Below are 27,909 nucleotides of genomic sequence, written 5' to 3' on the forward strand. Positions count from 1 at the left end.
ACAGAATTTGTAGGATTCTTTAGTACTATATGCCTTATGAATCTCAGAAAATAAAACGACAGAAGCATGTGCCATGCTTCTCTGATCCCTCCCTGAGCATATTCCGGAGGCACCTGTGAGGTTGTGGGTCTTTGTGGTCAACAAGGTAGTCATCCCCCTAGAAAAGGCCCCCCAGCGATGGCCATCCTCCAGCAGCTCAATACGGCTCCTCCTTCCTGCTAAGCAAGTCTCTGCCTGCTCTCCTGCTCTTCCCAGCAGTGCTCCAGGGGTAGTTTTAGCTGCTTGATTTCTTATTTTTCAGTCATTATTCCTCTCCATGGTATGCCTGTGACTCACTGTCATTCCTCTTGGGTGACAAAATTGTCAGAGGAAGGGAAAAGGAGAAAGCAGAGGAAGGGAGATCAGAACTTGTTTGCTTCCTGCTCAGCTTTGCACTAGGTCTCATTTCCTAGCTCTAGATACCATCAAGATCATAGCCTTGGCAGAGAATATTTGCCAAGAATTGCAGAAATTTGGCTTTTTAATTTAGGACAATTAAAATATTAATGACAATATATTATTTTAATGTTTAGATAGAACTTCATAATTAACAGATGGGTACTGGGCTAATGTTTCACTGACACTATTCTGCAAATGGAGCTCTCACTGCCATAATCCAGAGCTAATGAAGCATTTTGCTATAAATACACTCCTCAGATGGATGGAGGAAACTTTAGGAAGGGGAATGATAGACTACTTCAAGAGCTTCCCATAATCTATGTGATATATGGGCCAAAGAATACTAGTAAGTTTATGGTGTCACTGATTATCAGGCTCTAGAGTGGTTAACCCTAGTACAAGAAGTGTTATAGTAAATAGAACTTTTCTCCAACAACGTTGAATTGTCCAGGGAATTTAGATGCAGAGGCAATGAGGAAAACACTGATTCAAGGCTAAGGTTTTTCAAGTCAACAATGAAAAGATAATGAGGCAAGAGAGTCCAGGCTTGTGAATTGTTTAAAGGTAAACTAATTGTTTAAAGATAAATTAATTTTAGAGTTATGAGCGAATCCAGCGTGTCAACAATGGGGGTCATTAGTCTTGACAAAGAGAATAAAACAGGTTCTGGAAAAGAAGAAATTATGGGAGAAATGACAGATAAGGAGCAGAAGAGGAGTGAGATGCAGATCTCAAAGGAGAACATGATGGTCAAGTCAAGTGTATGTTCTTGTAATTGAATAACATATGACCAGGGAAACAGAATCCTAAAAACTTGGAGAACAGACAGATCACCAATGAGGAGGTTGTTGAGTTACTACAGGGCCCTAACAGTCATAGCAGCAGCAGTGAACATTAATCAAATGCTTGTTATATGCTAGGCTAAACGCTTCCTTGCACACTCTTATTTAATCCTCACATAAACCCTATGAGATAGGAATTATTGTCCCTTTCTTCCCAATAATGAAACTGAGGCCTGGAGAAGTTAGGTAAGGTGCAAATAAGTGGCAGAGCTGGGATTCCTACCTAGTTCTCTCTTGTTTCACTCAACCATTACCCTGTATCCAAAAGTTACTTTACATAGCAAATAGCAGCATTGCTTTTATTAATACCTTAAGGTGTTCATTGTTTAAAGATAGATATATGTGGGAAAACAGAGCTCTCTCTCTCATTTTTAACATGTTTATTAAAAATCTTCATCCTGGTATTTATCTTGACATATCTATTTTCCTTAATGATATAACCACTTTATTAAATAAATGCCATCTCATAGAACTGGCTTGGCCTGGGAACTTTAAGAGTGCCTGTGTATAGGAACAGTAAATATGAGTGCCTTTGACTTCGTGTGTGGTGATTCTCCCCTTTTTTTTATTTTTTTTTATTTTTTGTTTGTTTTTCAGCTCATTATGGGGGTACAAAAGATCAGGCTATATACATTGCCCATGCCTCCCCATCCCCCCGAGTCTGAGCTTCAATTGTGTCCATTCCCTAGATAGTGCACATCACACTCATCATGTAGGTGTGCACCCTCCCCTCCCCCCGCCCCATCCCCCCCAGTCAGAACTTCAAGCGTGTCCATTCCCCAGGCAGTGCGCATCGCATTCATCAAGTAGGTATACACCCATCCCTTCCACCCAGCCCCGACCTCTGTCCAATACCCAATTGGTGTTATTCCCAAATGTGCACTCAGGGAAACCAGTTTGCTGGTGAGTACATGTGGTGCTTATTTTTCCATTCTTGGGATACTTCACTTAATAGAATGGGTTCCAGCTCTCTCCAGGAGAACCAAAGAGATGCCATATCGCCATTATTTCTAATAGCTGAGTAATATTCCATGGTATACATATACCACATTTTGCTAATCCATTCATGAATTGATGGGCATTTGGGTTGTTTCCACATCTTTGCGATTGTGAATTGTGCTGCTATAAACATTCGGGTGCAGGTGTCTTTTTTATAGAATGACTTTTGTTCTTCTGGGTAGATGCCCAATAATGGGATTGCTGGATTGAATGGTAGGTCTACATGAATCTGTTTAAGGTATCTCCATATTGCTTTCCACAGGGGCTGTACTAGTTTACAGTCCCACCAGCAGTGTATGAGTGTACCTGTCTCTCCACACCCACGCCAACATGTATAGTTTTGGGAAATGAAAAGGACAACAATCAAACCATAAGGGAGATTAATAAAACAAAAAGTTGGTTCTTTGAAAAAATAAACAAAATTGACACACCTCTGGCTAGACTAACCAAGAGCAGAAAAGAGAAATCTCTTATAACCTCCATCAGGAACACGAAAGGAGTAATCACGACTGATGCCACAGAGATACATGATATCATCTATGAATTCTACAAAAATCTTTATGCACACAAATTAGAAAACCTGGAGGAAATGGACAAATTCTTAGAAACACACAGCCTTCCCAGGCTCAACCAGGAAGAAATAGAATTCCTGAATAGACCAATATCTAGATCTGAAATCAAAACAGCAATAAAAAACCTTCCCAAAAAGAAAAGCCCTGGACCAGATGGGTTCACACCTGAATTCTACTATACCTACAAAGAAGAACTGGTGCCCATCCTACATAAACTATTCTCCAATATAGAGAAGGATGGGATTCTCCCCAACACTTTTTACCAAGCCAACATAATCCTGATACCAGAACCAGGAAAGGATTCTCCCCTTTAATGTGCGCCCCAGCTTCTGGATAGTTAGTTCCAGAAGTTCTGGTGTTCTTGGGTCTTCCTTCACATTGGAGTACAGGTTGTCCTGGTCTGGGAGACTTTCAACTGCCCCTGGGTGAGTCTGATTTTTATAAGCCTGGATATTGGAAAGAAAGAGACAAAGAAGCCCTTTGTGGCTTCCAGCTCTTTTCCTGCAGCTGGTAGAAGGGGTAAAGAAAATTGGATAGATCAGAAAGCTCTCAGAGGCCTTTCTGAAGCTCTCAGGATGTGTAACCCTGGGAGATTTAGGCCACTGAAACTTTCCACCTCACCTACTGGGAGCATCCCAACCTTTCTATTCCTTCTTCCTTTAAGTGACTTTCCAATACCCTCTCCTACAGAGGGAAGAGGGTAGTAATTGTTTAACTTTTCTATTCCCCATAAGCTTTCTGAACACTAATTTCATAGGTATCACCTGTCATTAAAGTGTCACCAGCCAGGCACGTGGCACACACTTGTAGTCACAGCTACTAGGGAGGCTAAGGCAGGAGAATTGCTAGGAGTCCAGGCTGGGCAACATAGCAAGACCTCATCTCTACTTAAGAAAAGAAAAAGTGCCACCTGGAATGCCTGAATTAATAACCCAGGGATCTTCAGAAGATTTTTAGAGCAGCTTTCTTACCTCCCCTGTACTGCTTACTCTAGCAATTTAACTTCATACGTAAAAGTGACAGAAATTATAGCTACCTCTGTGAACCTCCTCTGCCGCCTTTTTTTAAAAATTTATGCTCAATTATCATGTAGTAAAATGATTATGCATGTTATTAAATACATTTTATGAACTTTTTGGTAAGTTTTATTTGATTGCAACACTAAAGTCAGTGCTTGGATGCCGAGACATCAAACCTATGCTTTACCCAGTGTAACTGACCAGTCAAAACTCTAAACACGTAAAGGGGACTCTGCCAATATTCAGGTGATTTTCATTTGGGTATTTGGTTTTGCAACTATTTTTGTCATGCCATGCTGGTGTACCTCTTTCTTTTTGAGGAGGTGACCCTTTTGTAACGATTTGGTCAAACAACATGGAAAACATCATTGGACATCAGTACAAGAAGACAGTGGGGATTAGAACCAAGTCAAGGCAGATGCTGTCTTAACTGTGCCTAGTTTGATTATGTTGTGTTAATTATACCTGGGTTATTTGCCTTGCAGAATGTGCCTAAGCCTGGACACAAGAGAACTGACTCCACCCACAGCAGCAATGAGTCTGAATATACCTTCAGCTCTGAAATTGCAGAAACAGAAGACATTCCATTGAGGACAGAGGTACATTTTAGACATCTATCACTAAAAGTAGAATGTGACCATGCTGTTGTTAGCAGGGAGCATTCCCACTGCAGAGCAGACTCCACTTGCCCATAAACATACCATTTGTGTCAATCCTTTATTCTTCATAAGCGACTTGTGGATACATACTTCTCTTATATACATATTTATGTGCACATAAGTGCTGTGTACATACATACTTGTTACAAATATTTTTGTCACTACACATTTTAATTTTTAATGTAACTTTGATGGTGAGATTTTTCTTTTTTAATTCCCTCTTTGACACCTTAACATATTCCGTATACAGAAAATACAGCCTATCAGGAATTTATTTCAGACTGAGGTAAATTATTTAAAAAATAAACCCTTTGTCCTTAAATATTATAAAAGCCATTGCCCAAGACTTTAGCAAAGCTCAAGCCTCTGTTTGATGCTAGTTTTTACCAATGTAATTTTCTTCCACAAAAATGCATGGAAAAATAGTTCAGAAATCTGCCTTAATGTTTTGTGTTATGCATTATGACATCAAAATTACATATTACTGTAACTCCAAAAGTACAGTGACTTTGAGTTAGATTATTCTCAACCAATTTTCAGATCTTCTTTTCAAATATGATACAGTTTCAATAATGGGTAATTCAGGCACAACTGTTCTATTTTTATATCATATTCTTTGAAAATGGCCAAGTCAGAAATAGACTGTGTCTGGCAGAATAGTTGAAAAAAAATTAAATGATTCTTTCCTTTCTTGTCTTAGTTCTACTTAAGAATGAAGAGTTTCTGCCATCTCATTCTGTTAATTTTGAAGAAAAATGTTACATAATTGGAATATCATCTAGTTTCAATTATATATACAAGAAAGCTAATAAGTATTTGTTCAAATTCCCAGCTTGTGTCAGAGCCAATATTCTAACTGAGGCTTGTCTCTTTGGAGTTCATGTTCTTAGTGACCATATTCTACTGACTTCCATCCAGGAATTCTACGCTGCAGTTTTCAATCCCTTTTCTATCTATAGCTAATATTAGGCTGAGGCCCATGAATATGATGGTATGGCCAGTATGTAGCAGGATAGAGGTTTTTCCAATTATCTATTGTTATACAATAAACTATCCCAAGTTTTAGTGGTTTTAAACAACAGCAATTTATTATTACTTGTAATTCTGTGGGGTTTGACTGGGTGTTTCTTCTGCCCCACATGGTGGTGGCCAGAGTGCCTCCTGCAGCTGCATTCAGCTAGGTTGCTTGGCTCTCTTCCTTGGGCCTCTCCATGGAGCCTCTCTCTTCAGCAGCAGGTGGGTGGGTTCTAAGGGTATGAGAGTGAAAAATGCCAGACCTCTTGAGCTAGGCTTGAAACTGGCCCAGTTTCAATTCTGCCACAGTATGGTCAAAGCACATCACAAGGCCAGTCCAGATTCCAGGAGAGGGAAATAGATGCCATCTCTTGACGGGAGGAAAGACGTATATTGAGAGGAATTGTTGATGGCCACCTTTGGAGAATACCACAAAGTTAGGCTTATGAAAATTTCAAAATTACGACTTCTAGGCCTTTGGTGGACATGAAGGTTTTAGGACTGCATCCTGTTGACTGCAGTGGGAGGACTCATTCCTAGTAATCTGAGGGAAGCACGTTTATAAACTGTCCACTTCAGTGTAGTAGCACTTGAACAGCTCCTGCTCTGTGAGAGGGGGAAGCCATGACAAAAACGGTGTTTTTGCTGGAAATTATTCTGTATTAAATTCAGGGCAGGGAAGGCTCATGTTGATAGCTTTGTTTGAGGACATCACATTTTTAAACCCAAAAACTCTTATATACAATACTTTACCTAATTTTTACTAGTAATGGTGTTTGTCAGGATCTCTACTCTTTTCACTCTATTCTTAAAGTTTTCTCCAGATTCTTATGGATCTGGGTCGGTAAACTTTTTGTTTCTAATTCTCACCTGTTTTCTGCTGAAATTTTCTCACCTTAAGAGAGATACCAATGTGGGATTTAGTACAATTTTCACTTCTTTTGAATAATGGAGTGTGAATTGTGCTCTACAAATCACAAAAAGATCTTGGAGTATTGCGTTCTGTCCTTCGTGTGTGACCTAGCAGTAGGTCAAACACCAGAAGTCTCTTCTCAGTAAAGGGGAAGGCATTTCCCTGAGCAAGTCATACTTGAGAACAGCCCCTTGTGATCAAGGACATGCATCTGAAATGTGACTGGCTTTGGTTAGGAGGACTATTTTTACAATGGGACAGACTTAGTAACTCTTCTCCTTGGGACTGAATCCATAACCGTAGCCTCATTCTCTCTTTGCCTCTGTTTCCTCATTTGTGAAGTGGGGATGTTACTACTGTCTTACCTTTTAGCGATGTTTTGAGTATTAAATGAGTTCATTTGTATAATACGCTTGAACAGTGTCTGATACATAATAAATGCTTAATAAATAAATGTTTTTGCTCTAATAAACAGGCTTTTAGTGATCACCCCACAATTCTGACTGGATGTGGCCAGGATCAGAAAGGTAGAGGTAGAAATCTATATTACTGGTAATAGAAAAAGATTTATTTATCAGAAGGGAAGTTGGGCAGGAGAGAGATACCAGCCAAAGACTGTGACTGGCTATGAATTTCTGCTTCTGAATACTTACGACTTCCAGGTTTGGATTTCTTTCTGAAGCTACCTCTATAATGGCCAGGTTTACAGATTGCCTCCTTAAAGACATAAGGAAAACTTTCAGCTCTTACATGTACAAAGTAATGCTTTTAGAATCTGGTACCAGGAAAATAATAGGTCCACTCTTGTTTAAGTTTTTTTGTTTTAATTAAAATAGGGTGGTGTCTTTCAGACTTTTGGGAACAGAATTCCAATCTCATCAATGTAATAACAGCAGATTTTATGTAACAAAGAAATTAAAACCTGTGATTTGTTGTTCACGGGTCATGATGGCTATTGCTATTTCTCTCTCCATTGCTGTTTCTCTCTGGAGAATTCGCCTGCCAGCTCCACTTGTTTTGCAGCCCTCCCACACTTCCAGAATCTTCATGAGCTGGTTTACATTGTTCTGGAGCCATTGCTCCTCCCTGCTTGGTCATGCACCTTTTCTGGTAGCCATTGACTGATTATCCCACTTCTGCCTCCTGCTCTCAAGCATCCTCATACCTGTCAAACCCAAGGAAAAGGTCATCATAACTTTCTCAGCTATTGTTAGGAATAATGCCAGAATGACTGCCAGACCTGTAGTGGTAATTTTGTGAATAAATTCTGTTATCTTCTTGATTTTTTTTCAGACAACAGATCAGTGTTATTTTTTAGGTCAGTGTCAAAGCTTCACTCACTTAGAAAAGCCCTAGGTGACAAAGTCTTTACTAAGAAAGGAAAGCAAAACAAAACCCAGAAACTTCTCTGAGCCAGATGGCCCAGTCTTCCTTCTTGCTCATGTGGTATGGCAAGGACAAATGGCATCTCTTTAATTAGATGTGTCATTAGGGATAAGAATGGGTACCATCCAGAGCACTCTTCAATAATTACCAATCTTTATGCCTCAAGTAACTTGGCATTTGTCAGATGTTATCTTTTGTGTTCTTCTATTTTCTATTTTAATATTCTTATTCATAGAATTTCTCTCTTATCTAGCAATCAACAAATTCTTTATTAGTATTTGCTGATATCTAAAGAGTTATCCCATCCCATTTTAATAAGAGAATTCCTTTGAAACAAAAATGCCCATTCACGGTTCGAAGGAATGATTTCCAAATGATGACATTTTAGGTGCAGTGGATGAAGTATTATATTCATTTGTAGAATTTCTAATATAGTATAAAAAAAGATTAAATAAAATTTTCAGGAACATGTACATCATTAATAAATGAAAAAACATTGGTCATATAAGATAGAACATTTAAATTATAAATAAGTTAAAATATAAGTATTTAGCTTAAACTTAAATACATGGGACATATACAAATGAATTTTTATATGAATGAAATCCTATAATAATGTTGAGACAAGATCATATACCTAAACTTTTACTGTTGAGTATTACAAAGTAGACAGTAAGAAAAAGTCCAGGGATAATTAGTTGTGGACAAATGACCTTAACTATCTATAAGTGCCTACTTCTTAGTTCAGTTGATTTTTCTTAGGTCTTTTTGAGAAGTGGAATAGCACTGAACTCAGAACTACTCAGAAATCATAAAAGGCTGGGCACAGTGGCTAATACCTATAATCCTAGCACTTTGGGAGGCCAAGGTAGGAGGATCACTTGAAGTCAGGAGTTCAAGACTGGCCTGAGCAACATAGTGAGATCTGGTCTCTACAAAAAATTTTTTGAAAACTAGATGGGCATGGTGGTGTGTACCTGTAGTCCCAGCTACTTGGGAGGCTGAGACAGGAAGATCTCTTGAGCCCAGGAGTTTAAGGTCGCAGTGAGATATGATGCCCTATCTCAAAAAAAAAAAGCATTCATAAAAGACCAAAGGTAGCTAATGAATATAAAATCCCTGAAAATATAAAAATTATTCAATCTTGAGCTGGGCACAGTGGCTCACACCTATAATCCTAGCACTTTGGGAGGTCGAGGCAAGAGGATCACTTGAGGCCAGGAGTTTGACACCAGCCTGAGCAAGAGTGAGACCTCATCTCTACAAAAAATAGAAAAATTAGCCAGGCATGGGTGGCACACACCTGTAGTCCCAGCTACTCAGGCAGCCGAGGCAGGAGGAGGGCTTGAGCCCAGGAGTTTGAGGTTGCAGTGAAATATGATGATGCCACTGCACTCTAGCTCGGGCAACAGAGTGAGACCCTGTCTCAAAAAAAAAAAAAACCTATTTAATCTCATCAAAAGTCAAAGAAATGCAAATTAAAATAACAATGAAATGCCATTGTGGGTCTATTAACTGAGCCAAATTTTTTTTTTTTAATTATAACAGTTACTACTGTTCTAGGCCAAATGGATTTAACACATTAAAAACATTAATGTTCCAATAGCAAAAAATTAGAAACAACCTCAGTGCCCATTAATAAGGTAATAAACTAAGCAAATGATGATACAATCCATCATACTGTAAATTTAGAAAACAATTATAATACAGTACTATATTTTAAAGACAATACAAAATTATAATAAAAATATTCTAATTCTTTAAATCTATAGGTGTATAGCAAAAAGACTAGGCAAAAATAGTGGTTTTTCTCTGGATATGGGAGTATGCCTGTTTTTCTCCTTTGTACTTCTCTTATTTCCTACATTTTGTACAAAATCTTATTTTGCTTTCCTATCAGAAAAGCAAAAATAAACATTCTTTTCATAAAATGGACAATTGAAAAGATAAAAGATTTGCTAATCTTTAAGAATTATACTTTCTGACCATTTTGTTAAATAAATCAGTTATTGTTACTGTTTTCCATCTCCTCACTACCTCCCCCCAACAAAAAAAGACTCTTCATTCTCTACATTAAATCTAATGATCTGATTATTTATCTTATCTTATTAAATGTTAAAACCCAAAGTAAAAACAGTCTCAGAACTTCCATGATGATGGCTACTTCTTTCTATTTTTTAAGCTTTAATTAGTATATATTTATGTATCTTAGAAGTTCTCACTGTTATTCTGTTTTGGAACCAATTGACACACTTTTAAAATGCTTCTAGGTTATCCTTCGGTTTGTTAATAGATATACAGTCATGCCTTAGTATTTGTGGAGGATTGGTTCCAGGACTCCCTCAGATACTAAAACCCAAGGATACTCAAATCTCTTTATTTTTTTTTCTTCAAATATTTGAATATCTATCAAGTCCCTTATATAAAATGGCCCAGTATTTGCGTATAGCCTCTGCACATCCTCCCATGTACTTTAAATCATCTCTAGATTGCTTATAATCTAATACAATGTAAATGCTATATAAATAGTCATTATACTATATTGGTTTTTTATTTGTATTATTTTTTATTGTCGTACTGTTATTTTTTACCATCTGGGGCTTTTTCAAAACCCCGAATGTTTCCCATCCGGTTGGTTGAAAACAAGGATGTGGAACCCACAGATACAGAACCCACAGATACAGAGGGCTGATTGTATATGTTTCGGTTTTCAGTTTTTAGTTTTCGCTGTCTGATCTCAAAATATTTATGCCGGCACTTCACCTTTTCAAAAATCATTTTTTCTGACTGCAGATGTGTGTGCTTATTATAAACTATTCAAATATAGAAATGTGCAAAGTTGAAAATGAAACTTTTCCACAGTACCTCCTGTCCTCCAAGATAACCACTATGGCCTTCTAGATTTTTGTATGCACGTACAAAGTGTACATTTAAAAGTCACGTATACTTGTGTTTTATTAACAAAAATGAGATCATAATATATATTTTGTCCTATAGTTTGTGTGTTCACTTAATACTTTATCTAGGGATATTTATCTGCTCACATAGCTCTATTTTATTCTTTTTAATAGCTAAAAAATATTTCATAGTTTGACTATGCCATAATTTATTTAAGCAACTGGCCTATTGACTGACATTCAAGTTCTTGCCAGTTTTTACAAAACACTGCTGCAATGAACATCTTTTTCCATTTATCTTTGTATACTTGTGTAATTATTTCTGTAGGACTAATTCGAAACATGGATTTGATAGGTTAAAGCGTATACACATTTAAATTTTAATAAATACAGCTCAATTGCCCTTTTAATAGGCCTACTTATACTTCTACCAATAACATATGAGACACCCAGGGCATTATTAATCTTTCCTATTTTTGCCAACCTGATAGGGCAGAAGTAGTACCTCACTTTAATTTGTATTTCTCTAATCGTTAGGTTGAGCGTTTTTTTGTATATTCTTTGGATGTTTATATTTCTTCTTCTGTAAGTTTGCCTATTTTTCTATTGAGCTATTCATGATTTTCTCATTGGCCTGTATGTCTTCTGGTTTGTCCTGACTATCTTGGGATTTTTTGGGGTTTAGGAGCCAAGCGAGAAGAAGGTACCCCTGGACATGTCATTGTTCCTCAAGCTCCAGAAGCGTGTCACAGAGCTGGAGCAGGAGAAGCAGGTGATGCAGGACGAGCTGGACCGCAAGGAAGAGCAGGTGCTCCGCAGCAAGGCCAAGGTGCGCAGTGCCGGCCCACCCGAGGAGCTGAGGCTGGGGCTTTATGTCATTTCTGCAGCCTCTTCCTTAATGGGAACTCAGCCCAACCTAACCAAGCAGTGTTTGGTTAAAGTCTGAGGGTAAACTCTTCACTGTTTTCTGTAGAACACGTAAAAATGTGACAATTAAAATATAAAGGTTTTACTTTATATTTTGCCTAGGAAGAAGAAAGACCACAAATTAGAGGTGCAGAACTGGAGTATGAGTCACTCAAGGTAATGGGAAGTTTCTGCCCAAGACTCTGAATATTTTATTTTGGCAAGAGACCCTCTCAGAGCCTCTTTCTCCTGGAGAACATCCTTAAGGGCTGGGGGTTGCACCAGAGGTCCTAGCTTAAGCCTTATTCAGGCATTACTTCTAGCTTTTTGTTGTTTCCTTTTGTAAATTCTGTTTCATATGTGCTAGACTTCGGTTGGAACAGGAACAGGAGAAGAAGCTGCCGTTGGAGATTCTGGTAGTGAATAAAGGACATGGACTCTAGTGTCAGGCTGCCTATATTCAAATGCTGCATCTGCCACTATCTGATTGGGTGGGATGGGGCAGACCAAAGAGGGGGGCAGGAATCTGCTCTCCACATCTTCTGCCGCACACAAAAATGGACAAATAAAAACATTCTCTTTAGTGTGAATGGAGCCCAGAGTCACAAAGTATTAGATTAGTGGTTCTCAAAATACGGTCCCTGAACCAGCAGGATCAATATCACCTGGTAACTTGTTCAAAATGCAGATTTATGGGCCCCACACCACTCTACCAGTTGAATCAGAATCTCTGAGGGTGGGGCCCAGCAATCTGTGGTTTAACAAGACCTCCAGGTGATTCTGATGCACATGAAGTTTAGGCAACACTGTATCAGCACTTACTCATCAAGGTAAGGACATGTTTTCTGTTATAGAAATGAGCAGTGAAAATCTGATTAGCAGTTGGTGGGAGACTGAGGAAGGCAAGGAACATTCATTTTCACAAAAGACTAGGTTAATTCACAAAAGAAGGGTTACATATTAAACTAGAAAAAATACGGACTTTAGATAGTTTTAATATAATACACTGAAAGGACTGATATGATGCTATCAACCAAGATTGCTTCTCTGGGAATAAACAATAAAATATTCAGTCTTTATAGACAAATATCTCACTTCCACTATCATCGGGACTTGTGTCCTGTGCACAATAAGGCACCATGGTGTTTTTAAATGCCTGTCTACTTCAGTGTTTCCCAACTGGTATCTCGTGACACTTGTATTTTAGCATCAGTGTCTCTCTATTCTGGGTTCCCATTGCCATTGTTTGAATAGAATATGGAGAGGGCAGTGCCAACTGGTGGCACAAGGGTAGCTAGTAGTATGTGAAAGTATGGAGGTGGTAAAGGATATGTGTGTCTGTATGGATGGTTGAAGGAAGAGGCCTTCAGCCTCTCCTCCCATCTCCCAAGGCTCCGCTTGCAACTTCACAAGCATATCACAGAGGAAAGAAGTTTAGGAAAAATACATTATTTGTTGTCATTGAAACACTAAAGGAATTTTATCAGTTTAAATGATGTGGTAGATTTTTTCAAAATTAGCAGTTAAAGGCCTAAAATTCCAGTGGTCTTTCCATTCTGCTTTACAAAGGAAATAAGAGGACACTACTAAAGATTATAGGGATCCACCCATCTGAATCACTCATTGGAAACACCCTGACCACCTGGATCCTCAAATTTGCCCTTATATTTTCCTACAAACAAACCTGAGTTCCTTAGGACTGGCTAAACTCACCCCTTGGGACTCAGCAATCTCAGGCCTGTGAACACACCCTGGGCAGGCCAGTATAAATTCAAGTCTGGAATTTGTGTTGATGAGGCAAACTATTGTTGACCTTGCCCAATTCCACTTGATGTAAGACTTCCTTAATTAGCAGAGCAGAGCTTCCAATAGAACCTAGGAAGACATTCACTAGGGTAGCTCTGACAAACTTTTCCAGCAGAATTCTTCTACCAGCTTGAGGGAAGTTGAGCATTTCAATGTAAAGTCGGGGATGACAGCAATGTACTTTTCTTTGTCTCTTATGCAGCGTCAAGAACTAGAGTCAGAAAACAAAAAACTGAAAAATGAACTAAATGAGTTACGCAAGGCCCTTAGTGAGAAAAGTGCCCCAGAGGTGACTGCTCCAGGTGCCCCTGCCTACCGCGTCCTCATGGAGCAGCTGACCTCCGTGAGTGAGGAACTCGATGTCCGCAAGGAGGAAGTCCTCATCTTGAGGTCTCAGCTGGTGAGCCAGAAAGAGGCCATCCAACCCAAGGTAAGCACGAGCTCATGGCTGAAGTAGGTCTTTGGGGGCTGGCCTCCATTTCTTCTTATCCTTTCCTTCCCTTCAATTAATGATGAAGCAAAACACTTAAGAGAATTTTTAGTCCCATTGAAGATTCATCATTTAAAAAAAAAAATCCCAGTGTTGTTTTAAAACTGTTGCAAATGCCAATTGGAGCGAGCAAAAAGTGAGTAAAGTCCAAAAGATCATCAATGTTTCATGTCTTACTTATGAGTTTTAAAGTTAATCTTCTGGTAGTGATCTGGCCACAAGAAATTTTGATCTGAAATGCAATTCTGTTAAATGCAAAAATCTATCAATTGTCTTATTGCGGGAGGCATTAAATACAACTTTAAAATTATTTGTTGAAAATAGCTTGTTTAATTGGAAAGGTAACATATGCAGAGATTACAGAGAGATGATTTCTGCTCGCTTCAGGCAGTTGTATTTAATAGGGGGAGCTGTCCGGCTGGGAGGGGCTGTGTTCAGGAATTCAACAGAAAGAACCCCACACTTCGGATATAGATGGCGCTTTGAAGTCCTTCCTTGCCTTGAGGTAATTTGAGACCTAGTGCTGCCATATGCTGATGAGAAATGGGCCTTTTTGTCATTTGCCGTCAGAGGCAATCTGAGTGATCATTGTGAAAATCTGCCTTGTCTCACTGCCCATGTGCATCCAGCAGAGTGTCACCAAGAAGTGAGGCAATCAAATGACATGTCATATAAAAAATATCTATGATATATAATGAGCTGGATGCCTGAAAAATCTGAGAATACTTCTCTTAGAAAACTTCTGCATGCGGTTTAGATGATGTACCTGGCACATACATTTGGATTTGATAAAGGCAACTCATACCTGGGATCAATACTGATCCAAAAAATATCAAATTCTAAAAACAAGATACTGACTAAATAATTTTTGGAGGAAAAAATCCCCGTAACAAGTGCAGTAATGTAAAGAAATTGGCTTCCTTATTTTGAAGCAAATCGCAAACCCCTTAAGTCTGAAATGAGAAGAGGACTCTCATTTTGGCTTGGCTGTGTAGGTCTCACCTTTCCCTAGGGCTGTCTCAGTTGGTCCCCATGGCTACCACTGTGGCTGGGCTTCCAGAAACAAGGCTCTGCATGTTAGCTTGAGCAGTCTCAAACCAAGATTCCTTTCCCTGGTTACCTGGTGATAAACTGGTACTTTTTTTTTTTTAATTGACAAATAATAATGGTATATATTTATGGGGTACAATGCAGTATTCTCACAAGAAACTTTAGTGAAAATTAAGAGAAAAGAAAAGAAAAATGAATCAAGGGATGTAAAAACAATCTAGCTAATAGAGCACATAGTCACAGTATCATATACTCTCACTTGCCCAGTTCACATACCCCATGTGACAACTGCTCTGCTGCCCCTAATGGGCTGGCCCTGTCTAACTGAGGTCCATGCTTGCTCAGCTTCCAGCCTAATCGAGGCAGCAGTCATGTTCTCTCCTAGGAAAATTGCCCATGACACTAATTAAGATCTTCCAGACACCCCTGGGCGGTTTGTCTGCTCAGTTTCAAGTCAGAGACATATCATTTCACAACTCTTTTGCTGGGCAGTGGTGAGCAACACTCTTTGAGTGAGGGGATGATCCAGCCCACCCAGGACTAGTTTATTGGCTCCACCTCCAGAGTATCCTGGGAGACTTCCCTTGGACAAATGACCTCTTAGTGGGACATTATTTTAACTCTCGCAGACCTAGGATAAGACTTTTATCCACATACATTAACAGGAGGGTCATTTTCTGACATGCTCAAAAATATTTTACAACCAAAAAACAAAACAAAACACTCAAAAATAATTTCAAGCACTTACCTGGAAATAAGAGTCGCCATCACATAAACATAAATTAATGTCAACTTTATGCCAGTTCCAGGTATGTTAATTTATTTAGAGTTAGTTTTAGGAGAAACAACTCATGGCTATTTTAAAGTTAGCTTTTATCTGTTATCATGGGGACTCATTGATGGAATTTATTTATGGAACTAAGGGTTTATTGTTTTCTCTAATTTTTTGTGCTTGCTGACTTGTGATTTTTCAGGATGACAAGGTAATTACAAGTTTTTTTTCAATTTTTAGTAAATACTTACATTTAATCCTAAGTTTACAGGTATCTCCCCATATTTGCAATTGATGCTTTCTGACCACCAAGTCTATTTTTATATTTACAAATTAATTTCCTATTTGATTCCTTCCTATTTGGGAAGTCAGTGGGGTAACAATGGTTGTAGTAGGTTCATGTCTAGATTATAAAGGACACTCCATGACTTCCAATTCCTAGTCAGCTCCGTGACTCACTGCAGTGGTTATGGGAGGCTATCCACAAGCTGGAGAGGGAAGCCCTTTACTTGGAGTGCACTCAAGAGTACAGGCTCTCCTGAGCTCTCGTTTTTAGCCAGCTGTGGACTTGTTGGCCAAGGGGGAGGGAGAGCCTGCGGAACTGCGCACACCATTCTTTGCTGCCGCTTTCATCTCCCTGAATGTAGAGTCCGTAGCTAGGATGAAAAGTGGCTCCTAATGATGTTGCAAAGTCAGATTTCTCTACCACATCTTGTTTCAGCTATTGAGTGACAGATCTTACTGGGATTTTCCTACATGGTGCAACCCTTTTAGAACTTTAATGTTGGCATTAAAGTTACTTTGGAACTGGTCTCTAAGATCGTAATATTTGAAGTGGATTCAGTTACGTCCACTTCATTGTGAGACCTGACCTTAGAGCAAATGTTGACTGAAGGGTCAGACATATACTATTTAGACAAACAGAACAGGCCATTGGGCTCTAACATATATTATTCTTCAGAAGCTATAGAGCAGTGATTCTTATCTCTTACCATGTTCTAGAGAGAGAGAGAGTAGCTGAGTAGATTTTGAAATTATATTGGTTATCAGGAAAATTAGACCAAAAGGGGAAAATTAAAAAAAATAATAAAAAAAATAAAAATTTTGGCAAAAAAATTTATTTTTATGTAAAGTCATTAGTAATTCTGACCTGCCAGATGTTTATTTCAAAAGCTTATGTGCCATGCTATATTGTACCAGAGGAAAAAAAGCTGTGAATAACAGCAGATGGTAGATATTTAAAAGGAACTAAATCCTTCCTATTTATATTTATCTAAAGATGTGTGAAAAAAACTTTTTTTTTTTTTTTTTTTTTTTTGAGACAGAGTCTCACTCTGTTGCCCAGGCTAGAGTGAGTGCCGTGGCGTCAGCCTAGCTCACAGCAACCTCAAACTCCTGAGCTCAAGCGATCCTCCTGTCTCAGCCTCCCGAGTAGCGGGGACTACAGGCATGCGCCACCATGCCCGGCTAATTTTTTTTCTATATATATTTTTAGCTGTCCATATAATTTCTTTCTATTTTTAGTAGAGCTGGGGTCTCGCTCTTGCTCAGGCTGGTCTCGAACTCCTGAGCTCAAACGATCCGCCCACCTCGGCCTCCCAGAGTGCTAGGATTACAGGCGTGAGCCACTGCGCCCGGCCGAAAAAAACTTTTAATTTTGCTGAAGTATATATCATCTGAACACCACCTTGTTTGTACTGAGTTTTTAATGGAAAATGAGCTTTATGTCAAACTTTCAGTGTTTTACAGGGTCATTTATTTCATTCTAACTGATCTGGAAGTGGTAGAAAAAAAAATGGCCTTATACATTCCATTAAATAGTTGCCTGGTTACTTTTCTAATGCTATGTATACTATATTATATATTATATACTTATACTATATATATGTACATATATATTTTTTCACATAATGTTAAACATACATCGCCCATCAGTGATTTTGTTTACAGGGCAGTGGTACTCTAGAATCTCAACACCTTTGTAGTAGAGTGTTAGGGCTTCTCAGGAGAGAAGCTCAAGCTACCCCTTTCTCTGAACTGCGTGGGCCAAACTCTCCTCTGTAGTTACAAGGGTCAGGGACAGATGCTCTGGTGGGGCGCAGGTGTGATAAAGCACATAACTCCCCTCTAATTGGTCCAAAGCTTTTGAGTTGAATCTTAATGTGGAAATGTGTCATTTCCCCCTTCAGAATACAATGACAGATTCCACAATACTTTTGGAAGATGTACAAAAAATGAAAGATAAAGGTGAAATAGCACAAGCGTACATTGGTTTGAAGGAAACAAATAGGTAAGTTGATCATTCTTTTATTTATTTTGGTTTAATTATATTGATCTTTAGCCTTCGGGCCAGCCTCTTATACAGCCAGTCATAGTGTTTATGCATTGCTTTATTGGACATCTACTGGCCTTCAGAGGGAATCCAAGGTTTCCAATGTATTCCCAGTTAAAATCTCACTTTAATATAAGGTAATATTATTGATGAAAGGTGTCAAGGAAAATATTCTTACATGGAGGGAAGATATTTTTCTATGTTTATGGTCTTAGCCTTGAGGGGCTGCCTTAAGAAGAAAACCAGTTACACAGTTTGGACTGTCTTGGGTAGTCACTCTCATGTGTCATTCAGGGTAGTTATTTGTGAAGGTTTGTAGGGGCAACTGCAGCTTTGAAGAATTGAAACTTAGTGTGAAGAGAAGTGATGAGTTATCTGGAATCACATCAGTGTTGACCATGTAACTCTAAAAGGGTACCGTGACTTCCAGGATGGGAGAACGAAGGCTCATACCTGCAATTCCCCTCAGCCTTACTGCCACCCTCCCCGCCAACAGAGGCTTAGTGTTGATGGACTCTGAACATAAAAGACTATATGCTAGACCATTTTGAAAGAACATAGGCAGCGATGATCACAGAGAAAGATAATTCTGAAGATATATATTATCAGTGTACAATCTAGGTTTCTTGATGCATAGTATCAGGATTGGTATACATCAATACAAACTAAAGAATATTGCTATGCAAAAAGTAAGGTACAATTGGCCCTCCATATCCTTGGGGTCCCCATTTGTGGATTTAACCAACTGAGAATTAAAAATTTTTTTTAAAAATTGTGTCTATACTGAACACGTACAGACTTTTTTCTTATCATTATTCCTTAAATAATACAGTATAACAAATACTTAGCATTTATGTTGTATTAGGTATTGTGAGTAATCTAGAGATGATTTAAAGTGTACAAGAGGATGTATGTAGGTTATATGCACATACTACTCCTATTTATATCAGGCACTTGAGAATCCTTGGATTTTGGTATCTGAGGAAGGTTCTGGAACTGAACCCCCCAGTAGATACTGAGGGACAGCTATACTTCTTATCTTCTTTTATAGACAAGGTTGGAGAATGCTTATAAAAGTATCTGCTTAAACTTAAATTTTAATTAATGAATGTGAATCATAAACACGTTACATCTAAGAATGTGCTAGTATAGAAAGAACTATATCCACTCAGCTGTTCAATCACTAGATATGTATCACATGCCTACTTCATGCCAGGCCCTGTGCCACACACTGGGAATAGAGCAGTAAGCAAGATAAACACAGACCCTAATCGGCTGCTAGGGAGACAGCTAAGAGGGTTTGGGCTTTATTCCAAAGATAATGGAATCCATTGAAAGGTTGTAGGTAGGAGAATGATGTGATGAGATTTGAATTTTAGAAAGCTAGCTCTGGCTGTTATGTTAGAGAATAGATTGCAGTGGAACAAGATTGAAAGCATAAAGACCAGTTCAGAGGCTATTACCATAATCCAGTGACTGATTTTGGTGACTTGGGCTTGGTTGGTGGTGGTTAGGATTGAGAGAAATGGGACACTTTGAAATATACATTAGAGGTCAGCGAGCCTTGTGATTTATTGGATGTGTGGGTGAGGGGTAGGAAATCCTGAAGGGTGACTCTGAGGTGTCTACTACGGATACTTGGATGCGGTGATACCATCTTGTGATTGTGGGCCTGTGGTGTGGGGAAGATGATCAGTAGATTTACACATATCAAATGTAAGGAGCCAGGGAGAAAACCAAGGAAAGAAGTTCATTAGGCAGTTGAATATATAGATCTGTAGCCAGAAGAGATATGTGAGCTGAGATGTAAATTTTGAAGTCATCAGAGAATAATAATACAATTGAAACCATGCAAATAGATAAACACTCTAGGGAGAGATAGACTCCCTAGATGGAAAACAGAAGAGAATTCTCTCGAATTTGTGTTGCATAAACATAACAACAGCAATATAGCAGGAGTAAGAACCTGGACTCTGGAGTCAGATAGCCCTGGGCTCCACTACTTACCACCTGTACACTTCTAAGCCTCTGTGTCTTCCTCTGCGATGTGGCAAATGATTTACCTTGGGTTACTGGAAGAACTAAATGAAATAGTACATGTGAACGGATGCAGAACAGCATCTGACACTTAGCAAACACTCAAAAAATATTATTTCTATACCGTAGGTAGAAAAAAACTATTATCAACTTTATCATAATTATTATAATATTTTTAATAAAATATGATGCATCTCTAAAAGCAGTTTTAACAAGTCTTACAATTAATTTTGCACACAAAATATCTTTTAAAATTCATGTCATAAAAACTGAGAACTTTGGACATGTTCTTATTTATGTTACTCCTATAAGAATTTTTAAAACAAATTTTTAGCTGGGAAATCAGATTTTATTAAGCTAAAATAAGTTCCTACCCAGAAGACATAAAACTTCATTTTACAAGAGACTGTAAAGATTACCACAGAAAGACAGTAGCTGAAGTTTTCATTTTGTGTGTCATGGTTAGCCTCTAACACAATACGTGATAAAGCACTCTGCTAGGTGAATAAATTGTTTAAAATAGAACCTCTTTCTCACCTTCAGTCATTTCTTATTTTGCAGGAAAAGTAGCTCTAGATCCTTGATTATTTTGCTTTAATTTCTACCCGTTTACATGTGATGTTACGTTACTCATTTTTTTAATTAACCAAAAGATATTTTTGTAGTAATGTCATAAAGTCACCTGTAATCAATAAAAAGTCTTCCCTTATAAAATATTTCAATATTCTGTGCTGCTCTTGACGGTCATCACCTCATTGCCACCCCGTGTCCCTTTGTGTTTTGCATTGTTACTCCTTTGCATGGAAGATCACCCGCCATGGATTACCATGAGTTGAATGAGGATGGAGAGCTGTGGCTGGTTTATGAAGGGTTAAAACAAGCCAACAGGTTATGTTTGTCTCCTCAAAATGGAATGTTATTAATTTGTTGCTTTCCTTACTAACAGTGGCCTCCTGACTTTAACTCTTTTATTTCTTGTGCATTAATTGTCTTTCCGGGTAAATTAGTTTCAGTAAAACTTAGAACATTCAGCCAAACATCTTCTTAAAAGCCTTCTCCACTAAGAGATACTATTACAGCTAAAATTGATTGATGGTAAATGTAAGAATTGCTTTCCATAAGTGAGTGATGCTATCTAGAGTTCCCTTCAGACACTAAAATTTGTGAATATCTCTCTCTAGGAGTTGAAAGAAAAACAAAATCTTTCAACTAGAGCACAAACTATTGAGGGAGAGATTAAAACTTATTACTTAGCAGCTTCTTGTTTGGAATAAAGATCAACATATGGTATATAGGCAATCCAGCTACATTCAGTGTGATCATATTATTATCATGCTGTCTAAAAGCAATATTAAATGCATGATTTGACACTCTGTGGTTATTGTGAAATTCAAATTTGTGAAACAGAGTATCAGGAGGGGTTTCCTGCATTGCTGCAGTTCAGAATAATTACCCAAACTCAACACCTTAAATATGTTTAGGGGAAAGAAAATAAAATTGAAACAGCAACACCTTTCTTCCACAGATACTCACTCATCTGCTCCAGCAATATTTGTTTCTTAAAAATCTCATAAAAATTCCATTTTAATGATTAAATCTTAAAAATACTTAATATGTTTTGTTCAAGGGGCTTCTGCTTATCCTGTTTTGTTGTAATCATAAACCATTGTCATTAACTTTGGGGTGTTATCAGTTCAAATCCTTTTGAAATTTTGTAATCACTAAAATGTTTTTAGTCTGCTGTTAACAGTTTGCTTGCAATGGCGGCAATAAGTTTTACCCAGCAGTTGGCAACCAAGGGGATTGGAATAAAAGAATGTCTTTTCTACCTCACGTTAATTAGTTCTTAACCAGAACTTTGTTTTGTGTTTGGAAAAGGAGTGAATGTAGAAGCAGGGGAGCATGGTAAAGGGAAGATGCTGACTCTGTGTGCTCACTGCCAACGCCCTGGTCTGCTCTGTGGGCACAGCTGCTATGCGTTTGCTTGCAGAAGCAATAACTACTTTGTTGCTCCTATTGATACTTATGTTCTAAAACCATGTCTTGTTAGGATTCTGTTACTGATATGTAAGTTTATGGAGAGAGAGAGATGACAAATTTAAAATATATGTATGAAATTTCAGAACTATCTGGATAATTCAGATTTTGGGTATATTTCAGAGTCGTGACCTAGCCTCTCTGTCCTTCAGAGATACGACTGAAATATAAAAATGAGACTCTGGTCCCACCATCTCCCTGGAATTAGTAATAATAACTCTGTAATTCTTAAAGGCACATTTAATTAGATTGGGAGTTTATGGTGCAGTTATTTTATGTGGCAAAGATGTAACTGTCTTTGCCAAGTTAAACGCTAGTCTATAAATGCAAGTCAGATTAAAGCTGTGTCTTCTAATTGATTTTTTTAAGTCATCCTTTCCTATGAACCTTTCAAAAGAGCTAAAACTCTCCTGTTTCATAGGGCCTCTGAGATCTTAATATGATTCAGAAAGACACAAATGTGAGAGCATTCGTTTCCATTTCTGGCCCTTGTTTGAGTTTCTTGACTTTTATCCAGTCAGAAGACACACGAATTCTAAAGAGTATCTGCTTTTCTCACTCTTACAAGCAAGCACAAAGCCTTGTACCTATTAGGCAGGGCCTGGGAGTGTCATCTTCCCTTCCTACTTGTGTGGCTTCTCCACAGGCTCCTGGAATCCCAGCTCCAGTCTCAGAAGAGGAACCATGAGAATGAGGCCGAGGCCCTCCGTGGGGAGATCCAGAGCCTGAAGGAGGAGAACAACCGGCAGCAGCAGCTGCTGGCCCAGAACCTGCAGCTGCCCCCGGAGGCTCGCATCGAGGCCAGCCTGCAGCATGAGATCACCCGGCTGACCAACGAAAACTTGGTAAGGACACGGGCCCCGGCCCACACACTCCATAGCAGGCAACGCCTAGCACTGCCTGATGTCCTAGTTTCTTTTTGATCAAACATAGCTTTTCTTTGCTGGGAAAAAGGTACTCGCTTCCCTTGTTAGCCTCTTACTCCAGCAGAGACAGAGTAAGGAAAATATGAATATGTTAGTAGACATGAAAAAGGCATGTGCACAGGTTGTGTTTCTCACAGAAGGCTCTTGAGCGTCTGAGCATTCTTAGACCTGACATCGAGGGTCTGCTGGAAGATAGCCACCGACTGCACGCTGGGCTGTGACAGCCTGGAGGCTCGGGTCGTCTGCTTCCTCTGCCGCAGCTGCAGAGTCTCTGCCATTCTGGAAAGTTTGTTATGTTATTGTCATGACGGAGACTGGGGACAGGCTTTGTTTACCAAGAAGCCACTGAGTCCTCTTAGCTTCCATCTCTAGCAGACAAGTGGGGATTAAGAGAGCCTAGGTCAGGGAAGGTGGTTGGCAGAACTGAGCAAGGGCTTTTGAGTGATGCTGGATGGAGCGCCCGGGTCAGGGGGAAGGGGAGTTAAGAGTAAGATTAACACATTTTCTATTCTTTCTAACAGATCTTATACAATAGTGAGGAGACTTCTTTTTTCCCCTTGCCAGATTCTGAGCCCTGGCATGGAGTTCAAGTTTTTTCTTTTCCTTTTTCCTTGTTTCTTTTATTTTTTTACCAAAAAGTATTTTCTAAAATATTTCTTTCTCAGCCACATAATAATTTTTCTTACAGATTTATAGTTTTTAAAATCTATTTAAGTTTGACAAATATTTATTATATTAAAAATCATTGAAAAGTTATAATTCCAGGTTTTTGTATAAAATCTATTTTGTAGTGCTTACCTGATTTTGAGAAAAATTATTTAGGACTGGTGGTGATTTGTGTCTTTTTTTTTTTTTTTAGTTAAGGTTTTTAATGACTTATAATAAAATAGCATTTTCCCTGAAGATTTAACAATCTGAATCATTCTTCCATTACCTTATTTTACGTTACACATAATTTTCTAGTGTCATTTATTTAGCCATCTTTTACATGAATTAGAAACAAACCCAAAGGTACTGGTTTCCCAGTCTGCCTCTCTGAATGAGGCTCCATCGTGGGAATGGGGGAAGAGGGTGAGGGCAGTATTCGGATTCTTTCCAAAGTGACTGAAATCTCACTAATTTGTTGGGAAAATCTTCTGAATCATAAAATAATTTTCAAATGTCATTTTATTACTCTCAAGTATATTGTTGCTTACATTAAACTAACAATGCTTTGATGTCTAAGTATTGATAAATATACTGAATAATAACGATTGATCAGCATATAAATTCTGTGCTTATAAATGATTGCCTTAAAATACAAGGTGAAACCGTGAAATAAGGATGCTTCTGGGTGGCAGATTTCCAGAGTTTCTTCACTAAATTGGTCAAGCATTTCCCTTGCAACTTTGTTTGCAGTATTAATTTTCTTGGCAATTCTTCATAGCTAATACAAAAATAGGCTATGCCCCCACATTCTAAGCTGGTAGAGTCTAGTTAATGAGTTTGAGTTTTGGGAAAACACTTTGTAGATCAGTTGCTTCTCCTGCCATTACATTGACTACTAACTCAGGAGGATGGATACAAACTTAAGCATAGGAAATGATGTACTTTTTCAAAATCATTGTTTCCCAATCTTAATTGTGCATTTCTTTAGGAAACACTTGAGCAGAATATTGCAGTGGACCTGAACTTAGTGTTCTTAGAAACTCCACCTCGCATAACATCCTCCCACCCACCTACCCCTCAGTACAAACACAAAAATGATTTTTCTCCCTCCTCTAAGTGAACAGGTTTCACAGGCCTCCCCAACGCTGCCTTTCAGGGAAGAAAGGCACACAGCCTCTCACCAGTCTCTTCGACTTCACACAAGAGTGCGAACATTGCCATTATTCTCACTTTCATTTATTTGCCTTCCCTACTCTTCCACTGCTGCTGGCAGCGAAAAAAGGTGCAGCAATTTGTGAGCATCATGTACGGAAGAGGCTAGGAGTAAAACCAGGAAGGAGGCTTGAGTGAAATAAAAGCCTTATCTGGGCAATGTGTTCACTTGCTAAATGATGGTGTCTTGGCCACAGCCTGTTTCCTTTAATTACGACAGAAATGTCCGTATATATGTAATTAGAATCATCTATACTAGGAAGATAAAAGGGTAATGGCAGGTGACAAATCAGAGCTTTTGAGTTTATACACTTTCACTGTTTGTGTGATAAAATATTTTAAAATTGATTTTGCTGAGAGGTAGCATTGCCTTCAAAGACACAGAGAAAAACAAATATCTATTGTGCCTGTTTTTTCAGTATTTTGAGGAATTATATGCAGATGACCCTAAGAAGTATCAATCCTATCGGATTTCACTTTACAAACGGATGATTGTATGTAAAACCACAGTGCCTTTCCTTTGTCTTCCTTGCTACTTTGAGCCCTCTGTAACTGAAGAGCACACTGCTGCCTGCCCCTTCCCAGGAAGTCTCTTGAAAAACTTTCACAAAACTTATTTCTCCCCACAGCTGTCTTTTAGCCAGTGGTGTCACCTCTGTCAGTGTCCTGCTGCGTCCATTGTCACGTTTGATTTGTTATTAACACTAGGCTTACAGTGTGATGGAAGCAAAATGTGACTTGAACGATCAAGTAAAATCCAAGAAGCACAACTTAACACTTTGAAATGTTAGCAACTATTCCCTTTGAGTCATTGGCCTAGTACCTAAATCCACTCCTGTCTAAACTGAAGAATGAATAAATATTTGTATTTGTAATGCTTTGCTTTTCCATAACCTGAATAACAACCACACACTTCACTGACTCATTTTCCTTCTTAGCTCTTTCTGAGCCTTCTGTTGTCCACTTTCTTCTTAATTATTCAGTTTTTAACTATGCCTGTCATTTGAAAGAATTCTTTATTAACTAGAGAGCCAACAATCTCAGACTTCTTTATACCCTCCCCCTTAATTGTACTGCTTTTGTTTTCTCTTTTTGCATGAGCCATTCATAATTACCCCCCCTTTTTTTCCTTTCTTTTCCTTTTCTTTTCTTTTCTTTCTTTTTTTTTTAACTTTTAGGGACAAGGTCTCACTCTGTTTCCCAGGCTGCTGGAGTGCAGTGGCACAATCATAGCTTACTCTAGTCTTGAACTCCTGGGCTCAAGTGATCCTCTAGAGTATCTGGGATTACAGGTGTGAGCCACCTTGCCCAGCTTCCTTTCTTCTATATAAGCAAAATTATATCACCTGCAAGATTTTGTAGGTGTCTTATGCCACCTACCATTTTGGTCCTACCTAGGTCAGCAGACCACTCTTTATCCTGTTCTCTAAGAATATTTTTTCAGCTTACCTTTTAATTCCCAAAACTTCTAAACATTTCTTAAGTTTCGGGGCTAATTTTAGCATCTCCAGAAGGGTGGGTCTCATAGAGAGAGTGCTTCACATACATAAAGTGTCAGTCCCTACCAAAGTTCAACCATTCTTAAATCTTTCCACAAAACTTTTTGTGTATTCATCAAAATTTATTTTGTCTAGTTCCCCTTTAAAAGAAAGCATTCCACTGGAATAACAGTATGTTTAACAAGCATGCAATTGTTTTTCCTACATGGAGTCTACTAGAAAAGACTCCACAGTGAGCCTGCTATCCATCATGCTGTAAAGGATTTTACTGCATTTTATATTTTAACATTTGGCTTTTATTGTAGCTGCATTTCCCATGCCTGCCAGTTTTAGCCAAGTGGTGGCTCCACCAACGAGCTTTTCTGGAGCTTTATGTAAAACTAACCATGTTGTTGCTGTGATTTTGTGTCTGCTTTCTCTGAGTGCATTTTAGAAGGCCTATTTTGATCTTTCTCTTATTTCTCATTTTGATCTTCAGGATCTAATGGAACAACTTGAAAAACAAGATAAGACTGTCCGGAAACTGAAAAAACAACTGAAAGTATTTGCCAAAAAAATTGGCGAACTAGAAGGTATTTAAACATGTTTTTATGACAGTTACTGAATCTTGGTTTTGTCTTGCTCTACAAGTGGCCTAATAGGGGTTTATATGCAAATATTAAGGATAATAACAAAAATGACTTTCAGCAAACTCAACCTCTGTGGAGTGGAAATTTCCATTTCTCTAGATGAGGAAAAATGTTCTTTTCATTGTAATAATAATAATACAAAGGGAGAGAATTCATTCAGCAAGCATGTAATGAATATTTTCTATTAATATGTTCCAGGCACTGTGCTAGGGCAGTATAGCATAGAGGTTAAGAGCACGGATTCTGGCGTCATGCTTCTTGGGTTCAAATCCTAGCTCTCCTACTTATTAATCATATGATATTGGGCAAGTTACTGAAACTCTCTATGCCTCAGTTTTTCCACCCGTTAAATGGAAATGATGATGGTATCTACCTGCATGGTTTATAACGTTCAAATGAGTTAATGTGTGTAATACACTTAGAATAGTTCCTGATACATAGTAAACACTACATACAACTTGTTATTAGTATTGCTGTTATTTTTAGTATTAGGGATGCCAAGATGAGTAAAACAGAGTCTGTGTCCTCAAAGAACTCATAGTCTAACAGAGAGAAAAGAGAAGTAAGAAAAATATGAATTATGATAATAAAGAAATAAGATTTTTTCAAAAATCTCATTTCTATATGACAGGAAAACTCCTTGAGAAATTATCAAATATCAGTTATTATTACATACAAATGAATCTGGTTTTGAATTCTTATATAAGAATTTGGACTAAAGCCAAATTCTAAGCTCATTCCAACAGCTCTCTCCCTGCTCAAGAGATTATAGAGACACTCTATGAAATTGCCTTCAAACCTCTGTGACTATTACCATTTTGCCTAA

General features: G+C 38.3%; 1 protein-coding gene across 1 annotated transcript in view; it reads left to right on the plus strand.

The window, feature by feature from the left end:
* Nucleotides 1-27,909, plus strand: part of MYO5A (myosin VA) — a 195,255-nt gene that overhangs the window by 145,940 nt on the left and 21,406 nt on the right. The window contains exons 25-34 of the mRNA XM_069459699.1: nt 4,356-4,469; nt 11,425-11,568; nt 11,769-11,822; nt 13,654-13,881; nt 15,966-15,974; nt 17,953-18,053; nt 20,940-21,020; nt 22,816-23,014; nt 25,375-25,449; nt 26,933-27,026. Coding sequence (XP_069315800.1) covers nt 4,356-4,469; nt 11,425-11,568; nt 11,769-11,822; nt 13,654-13,881; nt 15,966-15,974; nt 17,953-18,053; nt 20,940-21,020; nt 22,816-23,014; nt 25,375-25,449; nt 26,933-27,026 — 1,099 coding nt within the window. The remainder of the gene's footprint in view (nt 1-4,355; nt 4,470-11,424; nt 11,569-11,768; nt 11,823-13,653; nt 13,882-15,965; nt 15,975-17,952; nt 18,054-20,939; nt 21,021-22,815; nt 23,015-25,374; nt 25,450-26,932; nt 27,027-27,909) is intronic.

The sequence above is a fragment of the Eulemur rufifrons genome, chromosome 2, assembly GCF_041146395.1.
Source record: "Eulemur rufifrons isolate Redbay chromosome 2, OSU_ERuf_1, whole genome shotgun sequence".
NCBI classification, from domain to species: Eukaryota; Metazoa; Chordata; class Mammalia; order Primates; family Lemuridae; genus Eulemur; species Eulemur rufifrons.